The sequence below is a fragment of the Lepidochelys olivacea genome (genome assembly GCF_965140295.1).
Source record: "Lepidochelys olivacea isolate rLepOli2 genome assembly, chromosome: 1".
NCBI classification, from domain to species: Eukaryota; Metazoa; Chordata; order Testudines; family Cheloniidae; genus Lepidochelys; species Lepidochelys olivacea.
The window spans coordinates 134854132-134870661 of record NC_140411.1 but is presented as its reverse complement, the minus strand read 5'-3'; the positions used below and the strand labels follow the sequence as shown (position 1 = coordinate 134870661).

Genomic DNA, 16530 nt, shown 5'->3' with positions numbered 1-16530 from the left:
CATAATTACTGTGTGCTAGTTGCTTTGCATGCAGTATAATTTTTTTTACCCCTTTTGAATCATGTGAAACATAAATCATGTAAAAAACCTAGTACTTTTTTAACTTCATAGAATTTCTTTAGTACACTACAGTAAAGGTCATGGAATTGTTTTAGTACACTACCGTAAAGGTCAGCTTTCAACTCTTTGTCTTCACTGTATGCAGCACAATGTGTTTTTGAACAGCACTCATGGCTCTCTCTCTCTCCAAGACCAAATACAGGAGGCAAAAGATTAATTCTATTACTCCTGGTCATTGAGAGAATCAGGCCTGCTATATATATATTTAAAGATACAGTATAAGGTGAAAATCTACCCTGAGTTAGATGGCTACAACCCCCAGGAGTTCCATCATAGAGGAAGTTCATCCCTGTCCCACAAAAAGAGAGGACAGATGGTCATGTGGTTAATGTACTGGACTGGAACTCAGGAGATCTTTATTCAATTCTCAGCCCAGTCATAGACTTTCCATGTGACTTTGATCATCTTAGGTCCCCTTCTGTTAAATGGAGAAAATAATACTTCCTTTGTCTAGTTAGATTGTTTTATCTCTTGGACAGTTTACACTCTTAGGGGCAGGGTCCATGGATCCAATTGCAGGATCAGGTCCTAATCTAGAACCATATGCTGGTTTACATGGTACATTTAGGGCCTGATTCTCGTTTACTCCCACTTTAAGGCCCTTTACGCTGCCAGAACAATGTAAAGAGACTTTAGTGTAAATGAGAATTAAGTCTTTAGTCTGAGATTTTCAAAAGTGCCTGAGGGGGCTAGGTACCCAACTCCCACGGAAATTCAATACAGGCTGGGTGCTTGTCTCCCTTGGGCACTTACTGTCTGAGCTGTTTCGGTGTATTCCTTGGGGCACAGGTTGTGTTTTCCTCTATTTTTTGTAAGAGTACCGAACACATCACTAGAACGTAACAAATTATTTATTGTTGTTATCCTCACTGCTTGTTTATTATGGCCTTGAGCACGCAAAGAATGGCGGGAGAATAGAATTTTTATCTTTAGTTAGGTAAACTGTTGGACCTAAAGAAATTGCAAGGATAAAATTTTCAATAGTTAACTCCATTGAAAGTCAACAAGACTTTGTCTTTGACATTACTGAGAACTATGAAATTATGAAAATTTTACTATGTCTCTTCATATAATTCTTTAACTGATTAAAAGAGATTTTGTATATTAAGAAAAATTCCATAGTACTTTCTCAGTGAGTATCTCTTGAATGTATAATAGCCAATGTTCCAAATGTGGGATAGAACCAGGAAAACCTCAGACTGTTAAAACAGTGTTCAAAGATCATATTGCTTAGGAAAAATTGTTATCTATTTAACAGAAATTCTGTCTATATTAATTTCATCCATGTGGGAATGTGGAGGGGGAAAGTTATATATCTGTCACCTTCTCCCACTGTCATTGCTCCACTGATGTGAGTTGGTAATAAATTTATTGAAATAAAGCATTTTTAAACAATTAAAATTCTTGGGAGATTAGATAACCTTCCTGTGACTTATGTGTTCCTGGTGTAGTTTAAAAAGAAAAGTGTTTTGTTAAAACAGTGTAAATTTTAGTAGCATTTACACATTGGGATTTTTCCCGTCTGGTTTTTCAAGTGCGTCAGCAACCAACCCTGGGGAAATAGCTTTACAAATTATTACCTCCAGATTGCAGAAAACTTAATTTTTTTTTTCAGCAAAAACTCACACATCCTGCATGGGCATCACTGTACTCACTACACCATTTCAGGATGTAATTTAAATTCCCTAAATTCTTCTAGGATACATACATTGTTTTGCCACCTGCAGGAGCCGTAATTCTTAATGTTTAAAGCCCTAGATTTCTGAAACAAGAACCCTAAATCTACAAACAATATGTGCACATGCTGTGATTAGGAGCAGTCGTGTCTCTCAGCTGCTTCTTCTACACCTGTGCATAAAGCTTAATGGTGCTGCTGTGGCATTTAAACTATTGGCCATGGTAGGGAGTCAAGGATGCACACGGTCCTAGCAGCAAATCCTAGAGGCCTGTGAAGTGTTCACACAAGCAGGTTGCTGAGTTGGCTGATCGTTCCTAATCCTCTTTTTCCCCTTTTCCCAGCTAACTGGGGTCAGGGTGCTGGATCAGTCTTTTCCAGGCTTGCCTGTCCAAAGCTTGTTCCATATTCACTCCATTCTCCTCCGTTCCTAATTTTCTCCATTTCTTAAAAGAAGTGGCTATTCTATTATGTCTGCCCCTGGAATAGAGTGGGAGACTAAACAAAATGTTCTCTCATAAGTAATAGTTTTATATGACTCTGGTTGGTTGTCTGTACTTGTTTTAGATCATATTATAATTGCAGTTGGAGGACATCATCATAACTTTACTTTTTCAGCTTTTGGGGCCAAAGAGTTGTTTGGTCATGTGACAGCCCTCCAAGGATAATCATCAAGGCCCCCATTCAGGAAAGCATCCCTATTCAAATGAAATTTAAACACATGTTTATATGGATAGAGTTAACCATGTGTTTAAGTTTCCTCCAGAATGGGGCATTGATGATTGTCCTTGGGGGCCTGCCACATGACTAAACAAAGCTTTGACCCAAAAATATTCTATTTAAAAACATTCTGTTTTATATCAATAGACACAGGCTGCAGAAGTTTTCTCAATGACCCTCTAGTAGCAAGATATCCTGATGTCTTAGAGTGGTATAGTTATGCCAAGATCCCGAGGTCTAAATTAATGTTCGGATTGTTAAATAAGTTAATAACTAATATGTACATATAGTTAATTTTATAGCTAATATGTAACATATGTACATATGTAACATATGTAAATCTAGATGGTGAAACCCATAACAAATGTATCTGCATTTTTTTACAATTCCTCACATGCCTGTTTGAATGCAAGTTTAGACTGACTTCATTGAGATCATTTTAACTTCATCATCCTCTGATGGATTGCATCCAGTTTTTAATGTTGTCAGATGGTTCCACGGCAAGCTACAAAAATGTACTTTAATTAGAGAGTTCTAGGGATTGATACAGATCTCAGATTTCCAGGTCATTTAATAAATGGCAATTAGGGTATCAACAAAACTAACACAGTACTGAGGAGCATAACTCTCACTACCACTGCCTGCCTAACATGGGCCTGGAAGGATGGGGCATACCCAGCACTAAGGGTTGGATCTTGCTGCGATGAGCACCTCCCGTGATGAGCTGAGTCAGTGGGAGCCGAAGGCTCTCAGCACTATCCAGGAGGTTTGCAGTGCTTTGCAGGATCAGACTCTAGAAGCAATTGAAAAAGAAGTGAATGGATCTGGTGGCCATTCATAGAATCAATCATGGAATCATAGAATATCAGGGTTGGAAGGGACCTCAGGAGGTCATCTAGTCCAACCCCCTGCTCAAAGCAGGACCGATCCCCAATTAAATCATCCCAGCCAGCGCGTTCATGGCCTTATTCTGTGAGGCTCTGAGTCCATCCTGTGAGCTGAGTTCCTTCCATCCCCAGTCACTTAACAGCAACAGACCATGTTCATCACTGTGGTGGGGGTGTTCAGCACCAGGCAGGATCCCTCCCTAAATCAGTTTTTAAAAAGCAGCTCTGTATAGCATGGTGTAGCCGCAACTGAAATAGGGCCTGAGCCTGCCCAGTGTCAAACCCTGTATTTTTCCAGTGCTTGATGTGGAGTCTCTGATTGCAGAATGTTCTGAAACCACTACTGGAAGGGATTCTTTTTTTTTTTTTTTAAACTGCATGTTGGGCAGATTTGTTCTGATAGAATGGAGCTAAAATAGTGAATGTGCTGGTGGTGACTGAGGCCCCAATTCAGGAAAGCACTTAATTACAAGTTGAAATCCATCCTTGAGTCCCATTAACTTCAATGGGTCAGAATGGCTGAATAGTTTTGCTTTCCTGAATCAAGGCGTGAGCTTGCGAGGTTGCACATGACTGTTGTTGTTGTTGTGGACACTGGGTAGATTCTAGGCATACCACCATAGGAAGGAGCCTAACCCTTCAGTCGTTGAAGTTGGCAGCAAACTTTCTTAGATATTAATGGGAGCAGGAATAGGACCTCATTTAGATGATATTCCATTGGTTCCAGTGGGACGTCAATCAAGTATGGCATTAGCATCGCAAAAGCTGGAGGGAAGGACCACTATTAAAGCGCTGAAATCCTTCAGGAATATTTTATTAAAACGGTATCTATCCACAGCATCGCATTATCCTTCCTAATGAGAATCAAAACCCTTTTGGTGCATTATTAAATTCTCTCTCGAAGCCCTTGTTATTCAACACTGTTATTGCAATAGTGCCTAGAGGCCTGTCGGGTCGGGGTCCAGTTGTTTAATTCAGAATAACAGAGTAACAACTAGCAACAGCAGTTGCTGCATAACTCGTGCTAATTTTCTATAGTATCAGTATATATTTGGTAGTCAAAGGCCAGGAGGATGGTCTGAGCAGTGTAATGCAATTGGTAGCGTACTTCCCTGCCCTATGCTGGGATCGTGCCCAGGGCTGCTTTTACTTCCCTTCTCTCATGAGCAAAAAACTCACTCATAGAATAAAAACCAAAATTCAGTAGATCTGTTTCAGAGACAGAACAGGGAATGGAGAGATACTGCTGTAGGCACCATACTATCGGTGCTAGACAGCACTGGAGCCTCTGCAAGGAAAGCACTGGGTTCTTTTCTCAGGGGATGGGTGGATGATGGATTTGTCTGATCTAATTTTCCAGCATCTTTGTGAAAAAACTGAGTGCTGCAAACTGTTCCTTACAGTTTAAAACTCGTGTAGCGGATGTTTGGGAGACGTAAATAGGGTCAGGGAGCTCACTGGCTTACGAACAAAGAAGATACCAGAATTCATTTTTGCTGTAAAACAACAAACAAAAAAATGTTTCAAGTTGGGTAAACACAGTTGTTGTTCATCTTGACAGTATTTAGTATCAAAATACCAGTATGCTTGATGTGTTAGAATAGGCCACAGAAAATTGGAAATCTGCAGACATTCCAGGTCTGCTTTCTACAAGATAAAATACAAAAAAGTCAGTTTAGTGGCACTGCAGCTTGGTAAGAAGAAGAATGGTGTGAAAGCTATGGACCTAGTCTGGGAGTTAGGAGACCTGGGTTCAATTGCTGACTCAGTCCAGGTGTTTTACCTTGGGTAAGTCACTTAGTGTATGTCTACACTGTAGTAAAAGACTCAGGCCATGGCCACTGATTGGGCTTGTGGAGCTCAAGCTGTGTGGCTATAAAATTGCAGTGTAGACGTCTACTGAGACTCGGTGCTGTGGGATTTTTATTGCAGTGTAGGCGTATACTCAGGTCTGGATTTTTATAGGTATTTATGTGTTGTGGTGCTCAGCTTTGCAGCCCCTAACTCTTTTAGCAGGTTAACTCTCATTTTCAAAATGGATGTAGACATTTAGGAGCTGAAATCCTGCCTAAATCCCTTTATGAAATTGAAATTTAGGCTCCTAAATCAGTTAGGCATTGCAATGCTGAGTGCCGCAGTGCTTAAATATCTATAAAAATATGGGCCTTCATCTCTCTCTGCCTCAATTCCCCATTTGGAAAATAAAGGTAATACCTCCCTTCGTTGTTGTGAGGATAAAATCCATTAATAATTGTGAGGCACTCTGATATTGTGGTGATGAAGGCTAGATAAGTACCAAGACAGAAAGAATGAACTAATGAAAGACCATAGAGACAAAGCAACACAGTTAAGAAATTAAAAGATGAGTCCTAAACTCGATCCTGAATGGGCTTGCAAACTAAAAAACAAAACAGCCTGAGTTAGGAAGAGAGTTTCCAACGTAACTCTGAATTTATTCAAGTCTCTGTACCCTATCAGCATAGTTCTTTTTTATATGATCTCCTTGTGTGTGTTTTTTCTTTCTTCACTTTTTTTTCTCAAAAGGTTTTGTGCTGGCACCAGTGTATCTTCATGTATAAAAGAGTCTATTGTCAACTGGTAAAAGTCACTATCCATCCTTGTTCCCTGCTCCCCTGGTAAAAGGCAGGATAAAAGGTCAAAACTGCCCTGAAAATATTCTGGCTTTTAGAATGTGTTCCAGCCCCAATGAAGTTAAAGCCTGAAAAAAACTTCAATCTTCTCATCCAGTGCAAGATTGTTCCTTTTTGTTATATTTTCCAGTCTTAAATTATTATTCTAATTATTATTTATATAATGTAATTACATGCATATATCATTATTAACATCATTGTTATTTCTATAAATGTTTATAATGCAAGAGTACCTAGAGGCTAATTAGACTGGGGCCTATTATACCAAGCACTGTTTTAAACACATAGTACTAGTAAATGATTTGTCTCAATGAGGCTTCTACCAAATCTTGTAGGAAACACTTCCACAGCTTAATAGATCTCACTGTGGGACGTTTTCCCCTTTTGGTTTAGCCTACGTTTTTCTTTCCTTCGTAGCTTCCTTCTATGTTATACCCTCATTTGGATGCATCTCACACACAATAAAAGTTTATAACTGTATACAATGGAAAGCCGTACTAACCTTTCCCAACTAACCACTGGGAAAGAAATCAGAAAAGTAGTAAAATAAATTATAAAGCATGCAATTACATCCATCTGGCAGAGGGTAGACTGAAAAGATGACACTTGCACAATACCCTGAAGTCTAACAAACTTAGGCTCTGATAGACCGCCAAGAGATGTAATATCTGCAGTTGAGATCTCTCCACCACCAACTTGCTTCAGGTCCTCAAAAATGAACATTAAGGGACTGTCAGCAAAAATGCCTTAACAAACCTCATGGCAATGAATCACATTAGTCTTTTAAGTCCTAAAGCATACAACTCAATTCATTAAGTCAAAAAACAGACTGATGGCATTTCCACATCCTCTAGTCCTTAAGCAATAAACCATTCCTTGTCTAGGGACAATTGAAAGTTCCCAGAGTATCCACACATCAGTGAATCATTTCTTAAAGGTCCATTTTTCATGGTTGGTTACATATACTAAGAGTTTAAAAGGTTCGCTGGTTGGGTGCAGGAGAAATGCGTCAGTGGAAATTAGCGAACCGGTTGGTTCAACACTTAAGTAAAGCACTTAAGTAAAGAAAGAGGCAAGTGTCTTGTGGATTGTTTAATAATTCCTGTTCAGGTTAATGTAAATATTCATGAGTGTTCAAAGTATGTCTCCATCAGTTACAAAGTATTTAGTATGTTATGACTAATGTGTTTGGTTTGAAATTACAGGTTTATGTAACTCAGCCGACAGTTGGATGATTGTTCCAAATATCAAACAAAACCACTACACAGTGCATGGGTTACAGAGTGGCACTAAGTACATCTTCATTGTCAAGGCCATTAATCAGGCGGGCAGCCGAAACAGTGAGCCAGGCAAGCTGAAGACAAACAGTGAGTAACATGGAATCCAGCAAACACACAGGCACTCCCACACTCCCTCTCCTCCCCACTGTCCTTCATAGGTTTGATACTTGAAAGGCGCAGGAGTATAAAGCAAGTTGCCTTCTTTAAAGTGCTTTGCACTTAAGCTGTTTATTTTTCACCCCATTCAAGACTGCCAGAGTCTTCAACATGACAACACAGGGATCTCTTTTATTCCTGAGGTCCACTGAAGTGTCCACATCATTGAAAATACCACTAGCAGTAGCAACATCAAGAAGAAATTAGTGAAAAGGTTTCTTTGGGGTTTTTTTTTTATTACTTCTCATATTGTCTTGCCCTTTTCTTCTACCATTATAGGACATTTTATTTCTTTAAAAATTTAATAGGATGGTCATTATATTGTTAAAATGAGCTAAATTGGGTCCTCTTGGATCCCTGTTTTATGATATTGGGAGCCTCCCTGAATTTATTATAAAAACTATGTGGAGGTGATGGAGTCAGAGATCTCACTTTTAAGAAAGTAATTGAACAAAATTATTAGTGGATATAGCATAGCACTTTAAAGCAGTGGTTCTAAGCTTTTTTCCATCTGTGGTTTCTTGTCATGCCCTAGCCAATCCCATGATCCTTTTAGACTACAGATGGGTTTGGGTGTTGGGTAGAGAATGTTGGGGCTGGAGGGGCAGTTGCTGGGGGATAATGAAAGTGTTGGGAGATTACTCTGGGGGAGCTGGTGCGTTTCTTCTTCCTCCCCTGTCTAGCTGGCCAGCACTCTATCCCTAAGTTACCGACATATATAAACAACATCTGCTACTAAAAAGAATGTATGTAGCAGTAAATACAGTTTTAAGTAAAGCAGGCATTTCCCTTCCTCTGAAGGACCCATATGGGAAATGGCAAACTTTCTTCTCTTTTCACTTTGAGACACAATGTGACAGACAAGCAGTCTTTATTGTCAGGTACCTGTGACATGATCTGGCCTGATGCAAACCAGTACAGAGAAAGAAATGTTTCAGATGATACTTCACTAATACAAAGACTAGAAAACAGGTAGAGAGACATGTAGAAAGTATTTTGCTGATACCAAGTGGTAGAAGCTAGCAGATACTGTTAGCATCGGTGGGGAAAAAACATGTGTCATAGCCTACGTTCTAAAAGGTAAATCTTACCCTTGATATATGCATAATTCTATGTATGTTATGAAAGAAAAGATACCCCTACATCTAAAACCATTCCTTCATCTTTAGTATCAAAGTAATAGTGATTGAGACAGTGTTGGCCCAACCTTTTCCTTTAAATGCGTAGCCTTTCTGATTTCCTAGAGATCTGAAATAAAGCATACTGAATATCACTTTTCAGACCTATTTCATTCATCTTTTTATGCCAACTTCAATTATTTCAATTCCGCTGCATAGGAATTACTTAGCTCTTCTTTCACAAACACTAAGGAATTCACATCTTGATTTAAAGTGCACATTTATCAATAGCATAAGGTCACAGAGCCACTGAGAATGCTCATTTCCACACCCCACTCGTGTAATCAGATCTTCCACTTATAAGAAGATTTGCCTTTATATGAAAGAGGATAAAGGAGAAAAAAAGACTCTGTTGGCCACTGGTGATATATTTTTTCCAATTGTCCTTCAAAAATTCTCTGGCAGAAGTAAAAAGATCTTTCTGCTTTTTAACTCAGGTAAGCTTGTCAGAGTCAGAGCAGGCATTATGTATCTACAGAGTTCGGTTTACCAAACTGCTTCCTGTTACTGTCTACACACCCTGTGCTATGGCAGAAGATACCTGCCAACAGCAACAACAGTAATGTTTTTACACCATATTGTTTGGACCAAGTTATAGTTCATTTCCTTCATTTTAATTCACAATATCCGCGATTGTCAGCATCCCAGTGTAAATAAAACCAAGAGAGAGTAAATGAACAGACCAGGATAGCACTTCTTCTGATTTTCAAACTTCATTTTATGGGATTATGAAGTAATACATTTTCTGCAATAGTGATAAAGCTATTATTGTAATTTTTCATTCTTGGCAAACTAATAAGAATGTGAGGTACTCTAAAATCTAGTGTATAACAAAAAAAGCCATAATGAGAGATTGCGTGTTTATTGCAATTCAATTGTAATTTCACTTACATGAAAGATTTAGAGCAGTGGTTCTCAAAGCTGGTCCACCGCTTGTTCAGGGAAAGCCCCTGCCAGGCCAGACCAGTTTGTTTACCTGCCGTGTCCGCAGGTTCGACCGATCACGGCTCCCACTGGCCGCAGTACGCCGCTCCACGCCAATGGGGGCTGCAGGAAGGACAGCCAGCACATCCCTTGCCCTGCGCTGCTTCCCGCAGCCTCCATTGGCCTGGAGCGGTGAACTATGGCCAGTGGGAGCCGCAATCGGCAGAACCTGCGGACGCGGCAGGTAAACAAACCGGTCTGGGCCGGCAGGGGCTTTCCCTGAACAAGCGGTGGACCGGCTTTGAGAACCACTGATTTAGAGTATTCAAGTTAGCTCAGACAATGAGCGTGACTTTAACACGGGGCTCTTCTTAGATATAGCTAGTACTTCAATCTATCTGAACACTAATCTACAAAGATCATCCTTTTGTTGAGTTAGAAGGCAATTTGAACTGGTATATTTAAGTCTGGGCCTGTTTCAGTCCAGGGTAATGTTCCAGAGAAGAAAATATGTCGTATTATATAGTCTTATCTGTTTAACATCCAGATTTTATTATTCAAATATATGACCTTACGTGTGTTTATTAAAATTAAACAAACTTTTCCTTTGTCATCCTTCTGTGCGTGCCCAGGCCAGCCATTTAAACTGGACCCCAAGTCTGCCCACAGAAAGTTGAAGGTGTCCCATGATAACCTGACAGTGGAGCGTGATGAAACCTCTTCCAAAAAGAGCCACACACCCGAGCGATTCACCAGCCAAGGGAGCTATGGAATAGCTGGAAATGTGTTTATCGACAGTGGACGGCATTACTGGGAAGTGGTTATAAGTGGGAGTACATGGTATGTGTCACATTTTTAATTACTGTAGTACCAGAAAAAGTTGCATTTGTTTCCATGCTAGTACATGTCAGTGCTTCCTAAACAAAATTGAAACATCATTCTTCAGTAAGAATAACAGATTGAATATGAAAACAGCTTGATGGTCCAGTGGTAACTGCTACACAGGGGAGTCAGATTAGGTTCCAATATCCCTAGAGAATGGAATGCTGTGGATACATGTCTGTCAAGGTTACTCCCCCACTCTGAACTCTAGGGTACAGATGTGGGGACCTGCATGAAAAACCTCCTAAGCTTATCTTTACCAGCTTAGGTCAAAACTTCCCCAAGGTACAAAATATTACACCCGTTGTCCTTGGACTGGCCGCTACCACCACCAAACTAATACTGGTTACTGGGGAAGAGCTGTTTGGACGCGTCTTTCCCCCCAAAATACTTCCCAAAACCCTGCACCCCACTTCCTGGACAAGGTTTGGTAAAAAGCCTCACCAATTTGCCTAGGTGACTACAGACCCAGACCCTTGGATCTTAAGAACAATGAACAATCCTCCCAACACTTGCACCCCCCCTTTCCTGGGAAATGTTGGATAGAAAGCCTCACCAATTTGCATAGGTGACCACAGACCCAAACCCTTGGATCTGAGAACAATGAAAAAGCATTCAGTGTTTTACAAGAAGACTTTTAATAAAAAATAGAAGTAAATAGAAATAAAGAAATCCCCCCTGTAAAATCAGGATGGTAGATATCTTACAGGGTAATTAGATTCAAAAACAGAGAGAACCCCTCTAGGCAAAACCTTAAGTTACAAAAAAGATACACAGACAGAAATAGTTATTCTATTCAGCACAATTCTTTTCTCAGCCATTTAAAGAAATCATAATCTAACACATACCTAGCTAGATTACTTACTAAAAGTTCTAAGACTCCATTCCTGTTCTGTCCCTGCCAAGAGCAGCATACAGACAGACACAGACCCTTTGTTTCTCTCCCTCCTCCCAGCTTTTGAAAGTATCTTGTCTCCTCATTGGTCATTTTGGTCAGGTGCCAGCGAGGTTACCTTTAGCTTTTTAACCCTTTACAGGTGAGAGAAGCTTTCCCCTGGCCAGGAGGGATTTCAAAGGGGTTTACCCTTCCCTTTATATTTATGACAATGTCCCACAGTGGGCTGTATGGTGTAGGGGATGAAGAGGAGCATCCCTTCATTGGCTGTCATGTGGAACAGGGTTTGCGGCCTCTGGGGGTAGCTGTATCCACCGTGTTTGGTCAGAAAGAGAGACACCATGACATGGGATTCAAGGGTTGTGATAGTGCTAGAAATAAATGGAAAACTGGTGGGGCCTGGAGTGCCCACCTCCGGTACAAAGAAAAGTGCACATTTGCTAATGCCACCACATAACAGGCAGAAAAATGCTTAATAGTGTATTTAGCATAAAGCAAGAAAACACAGCTGATATAGAAAAAACCTACAATAACACATATGAGGTTAGCCCCTGCTTCCACCTGAGGAATGTAAGCCATAAAAGCTTCTTCCCTACAGGGCGAATCAGGCCTTCATGCAGGGTGCCCAATGATGAGACTTCCCCTGGAGGTCATTGTCCGAGTCTGTTTCACCAGGACATCCCACCAATCCTACCATTTGTTTGGCAAAGGAATATTGTCTCCTACAGTTGCCTCATATGGCGCAATGCTCAATCCAATAAACTTGACGCTTGAATCTACATACCTCACAGAGGCCTAGCAGAAGAGGTTCTTTGAAGGCAGAAATGGGCATTCCATGTACACTTTAATGCTTTTTTCTCCTCTTTCTGCTGCACCATGTATTGAATCAGCAATAAGAGATCACATTAATAGCAAATGCAACAATAGAAAGTTATTTGGTTTATTTAATTAACGGGCCCTATATTCTTCTGTTCAGGAATGGAAATTTCCAGACGAAGGATTAGAACTCTGAGCTGTTTAGCATGCAGCAATTTTCCTTGTCAATAAAAAAGGCCTTTATCATTAGCTAAGTGTTCCAAAAATTGCCATAGCATCCAAACTGTAAATAGCAATGTGGACGACAAGATTTGCATGACCTGCCAGTCACAACATTGGGAGCAGGGAGGAATATTAATTAAACGTGGTATTATGGTTATCCTTCACTTAATGAGAACGTAACATGCATAAACAAAAGAGGACAATGCATTCCTTAGAGTCTTTCAGGGTAAAGTTTAGCCGTTATTGATAGAAAACAGCATGGCACAAACCATTGGTTTTCTAGACTGTTTTTGTTTTACAGGTATGCAATTGGTATTTCTTACAAGACCGCGCCAAAACATGAGTGGATCGGAAAGAATTCTGCCTCTTGGGTGCTTTGCCGTTGTAATAATGCCTGGGTGGTGAGACATAACAGCAAAGAAATTCCTATCGAGCCTGCTCCTCATCTCCGTCGTGTTGGGATTTTGCTGGACTACGACAACGGTTCCCTCGCCTTTTATGATGCTTTGAACTCTCTACACCTTTACACTTTTGACATAACCTTTGCACAGCCTGTGTGCCCCACATTCACTGTGTGGAATAAATGTTTGACAATTATAACAGGCCTGCCTATCCCAGATCACTTAGACTGCACTGAGCAGCTTCCGTGACTGCTAAAAGCAAAGGGATATAATGTCAGTTTTCCAGTGGACTGCAAAAATACTGCCCACAGGAGCTATTTGAATATGTGGCGTACAAAATATCCCTGATGATTCCAGCCAGAATTGAAAGTGGGTATCTCTCTTTGCTGTGTATTTTGTATTAAAGGGCAAGAAATGGCTTTAATAATTTCTCAGAACTATTTTGTATTTAGTCTCTTACAGGAAGATTTATAAATTATTTATATAAAGAACTCCCCAATTTGGCTATTTGGATTACAATTCATTGCTTTTGCACATTAAGGGCCCCATTCACTAAAGTTTCACAAGCCTTTTCTACAGTTTTATTTTACAAGGGACAACTAGCAGGAATTTTGTTTCCTGGAAACTGTGCAGCGGACACATTGATATACTGTTGATCTTACATTAAACTCCAATCTTATTGTGTGCAACATCTCTCTACTTCCGTTTTGCACACCAGAACGTGCATACCAAAAAAATGAAATAAAATAAACAAGGGAGGAAATGGAGTTATCCAGTACAACAAAAGAAGAAGGGTTTCTTTACTTCTGTTCACTAATAGGTCTGCATGTAAAACTTATTCATGAAGAAACATATGGAATCCCTTCTAGAAATGTCAGTGGATAAATCATCCAGTGATTCCCATCTATCCGTGCTTCACTTTTGTCTCTGGGAAGTTCAGTAAGATCACTGAGGATTTGTAAGACTGATATCATCTCAGAAAATCAGCAACATTGGAGCAGCGCAACCAATCCAAGGTCTGACTATATCCTGATTTGATGAGATGATGTGTCATTTAAGGTTCCATTATAATTGGAGATGGCTTAGTTCTGACGGTCGAGGTGTGGGTGTATATCACTGATTTTACAGGTACACCACAACAATCCAAGCCCATACATCTGAAATGAGAGATGGACTACTTACAACTGATTTTAAACTAAATGCAAGAGTTTCAGTGCATCGCACTGTAGTGTATCAATAAAGAAGAGCAAAGATATCTGGTATATGGATGTTGCATTGAGAAGCACTGTACTGACGTTCATCATAAAATCAGCCAATGAAACAAAAAATGCGTATTGTTGCATTGGGTTGTTTGAAGGGATAGAGTTCTCTTTGTGAGTAAATGACAGCTTTGCAGCAGGAATGTTTGTCTATCTGAATTTCACCTGCACATATGGGATCTAAGTTAGCCCTGCTGTTAGTGGCTGCAACTCCACTGAGATAAGTGGAAGCTGTACGCACTGTATATCCCAAAGCTGAATTTTGCCCATTAATTTTTTAAAACATGAATAGGGCCCTTTGTGAGTATTACAATATTTCTATAAATATAAAATTATCATTTGGGAGATTCCTGAGAAACATTTGAAATGTGGAAGATGGTATGATGCCTTTTAAAGATTTCCTAGAGAGACAGTGAATGGGGTTTTGTTGATAATATGCAAAGGATGAAAACATGCCTTCATAGAATAAGGATAAATGGAATACAAGCGTAATGAAAGGGTTGGCTCAGTCATTTTAAACCTTGCTTTGGGTGTCCTTTGAAAACGACCCTTTAATGCACTTTGTTCACCACTGGGCCCAAAATGAAAGGGTCTCAAGCTTGGCTTCAGATTTTTTAAATATTGACTCTCCAGGTACAAAGATGTACTACAGTTTGCCTTATGACAGTAATATGAAAAAAGCTTATGAGGAGGCTAATGAATACATGACTACAGGTTTTGTTTAAACAGAGATTAATTACTGCTCATGTTCCTTTGATTCTCTATACATACCCTGTTTACTGTGGAATGAATGGGGAAAAGTATCTCTCTGACAGCATGTTGGTTTCAGCCATTTTATCGCTTCCTGCCATGGCAATGTTCCATTGTTTACAGAGAGTAGCCACTGACCTTTTCTGAGTTGACATATGTAAGGGAAAATATGTACATACTCGATGACAGTGTTTACTCTAATGTCTATGATGATATAGAAAAGGGCCCCCCAAGAACTTTAAAAAATTTCTGAAACAGTGTTTTTTGTAACCAAATGCGCTATTACCAGTGTGACTTGATGGACATTGTTCAGCTGATCTGGCCTTGACTGTTTGAAAGGCAGTTGAGAAAGCATGAAAGTTATTATACACGGCAGACTGGGTACAATCTGTCAAAAAAACAAGGGTAAAAAGGTGCTGGGAGGGAAGAGAGTGACAACATGGAATGGATGTCAACTTTCTACCTAGAAGAACAGAGTATGTCACTGCAATGTACAAGGCACCACACTTTTTCATAGAAACGTTATTAAATATATCTGGAAGCTAGTTTCAGAAAGGGGCAAACTGACAACAGTTCAATATTCGATCATACAAGGTTTGCAGAGATCAAACTGGATTGAAAAAGTATCATGAATATTTGGAGGCTTTTCTCCCCCCTTTTTTCATTTTAAACCCCACACATGCGTTTACAGGTTGACGATGGTTTTGGCTGAGAGGGAAAAAAATGGTCTGGTATCTAAAATAGTAAACCTTACCATGGGATTTATATTTCAACAGTGAATACTTCATTTTAAGCCAAACCACGTTCCTCGAATGGACTATTAATTCTATCAGTGCTCTTTGTGGATGTATGTGTGTATATTATATATGTAAAATTACACACACACACATAGAATTGTGTGTATATTATATGTATGTGTATGTAATTATACATATGTAAGTACAGATTAATTGGCAATAAATTAAGTGTCCTACCATCCCTTTTAGCTTATTATTTGAAGCATTATGTAGTCTGTATGGACTATGATTGGGGAAACAGTTTGCTGTGCTTGGTGTTTGTATGGACATTTTCAAAAATAAAAATCTGTTTATTTTACAGTACTTGATTCTATGCCTGATTATACAATAAAAACATCCATTTCAAAACTTGGCTTTTGTGGTTCTGTGGCATTTTGCATGGTCCATAAGAATAAAACGAAATATGGGGGGACCAGCAATCTTAAACCAGTAACTAAAACATGCTGCTTTTACAGTATATGGCAGAGCTGGATCAGGTTTTCCTCTGGTATTCTGAAACTGCTGAGACTGTCTGACTGCCAGTGAAGCCCGCATGTGCACAATGATCATTTTAAGGCTGTAAATCCAAGTTGGGATTCAGTGGAGCAAACTGTGGAACCCTGATAGGAAACTAAGTGCAAGAACAGAATGGCTGAATGGCTAGGGGTGTTGCTCAACCTGGCTTACAGAGACCAAAAGGAAAGCTGCTCACTGACATAGCTTTTCCTCTGACTGCTACTTCTCTCAACTGCTCAGGCAAATGAACCTCATTGAGCAGGGGCTCCCCATCCATGGTCGAGAGAGCATTTGTGGGTGGGCTGTTGAGATTTGGCTGATCATGGAGGAATGGCTTCTTCTCTTTTCCAGCTGCTACATCGCAATAAAAGAAGCTAGAAGTACAATGAATATTTTGCAGACATTACTCTTCTATGTAAGCA

The 16530-nt window shown here is 39.8% G+C and overlaps 1 protein-coding gene across 6 annotated transcripts in view; it reads left to right on the top strand.

Annotated features, from left to right (window-relative positions):
• Positions 1 to 15916, top strand: part of MID1 (midline 1) — a 325456-nt gene extending 309540 nt beyond the window's left edge. For all 6 annotated transcript variants that reach the window (XM_084649321.1, XM_084649324.1, XM_084649323.1 and 3 more), the window contains 3 exons: positions 7259 to 7420; positions 10224 to 10431; positions 12708 to 15916. In XM_084649321.1, coding sequence (XP_084505447.1) covers positions 7259 to 7420; positions 10224 to 10431; positions 12708 to 13056 — 719 coding nt within the window. In that variant the 3' untranslated portion in view covers positions 13057 to 15916. The remainder of the gene's footprint in view (positions 1 to 7258; positions 7421 to 10223; positions 10432 to 12707) is intronic.
• Positions 15917 to 16530: the final 614 nt, after the last annotated feature.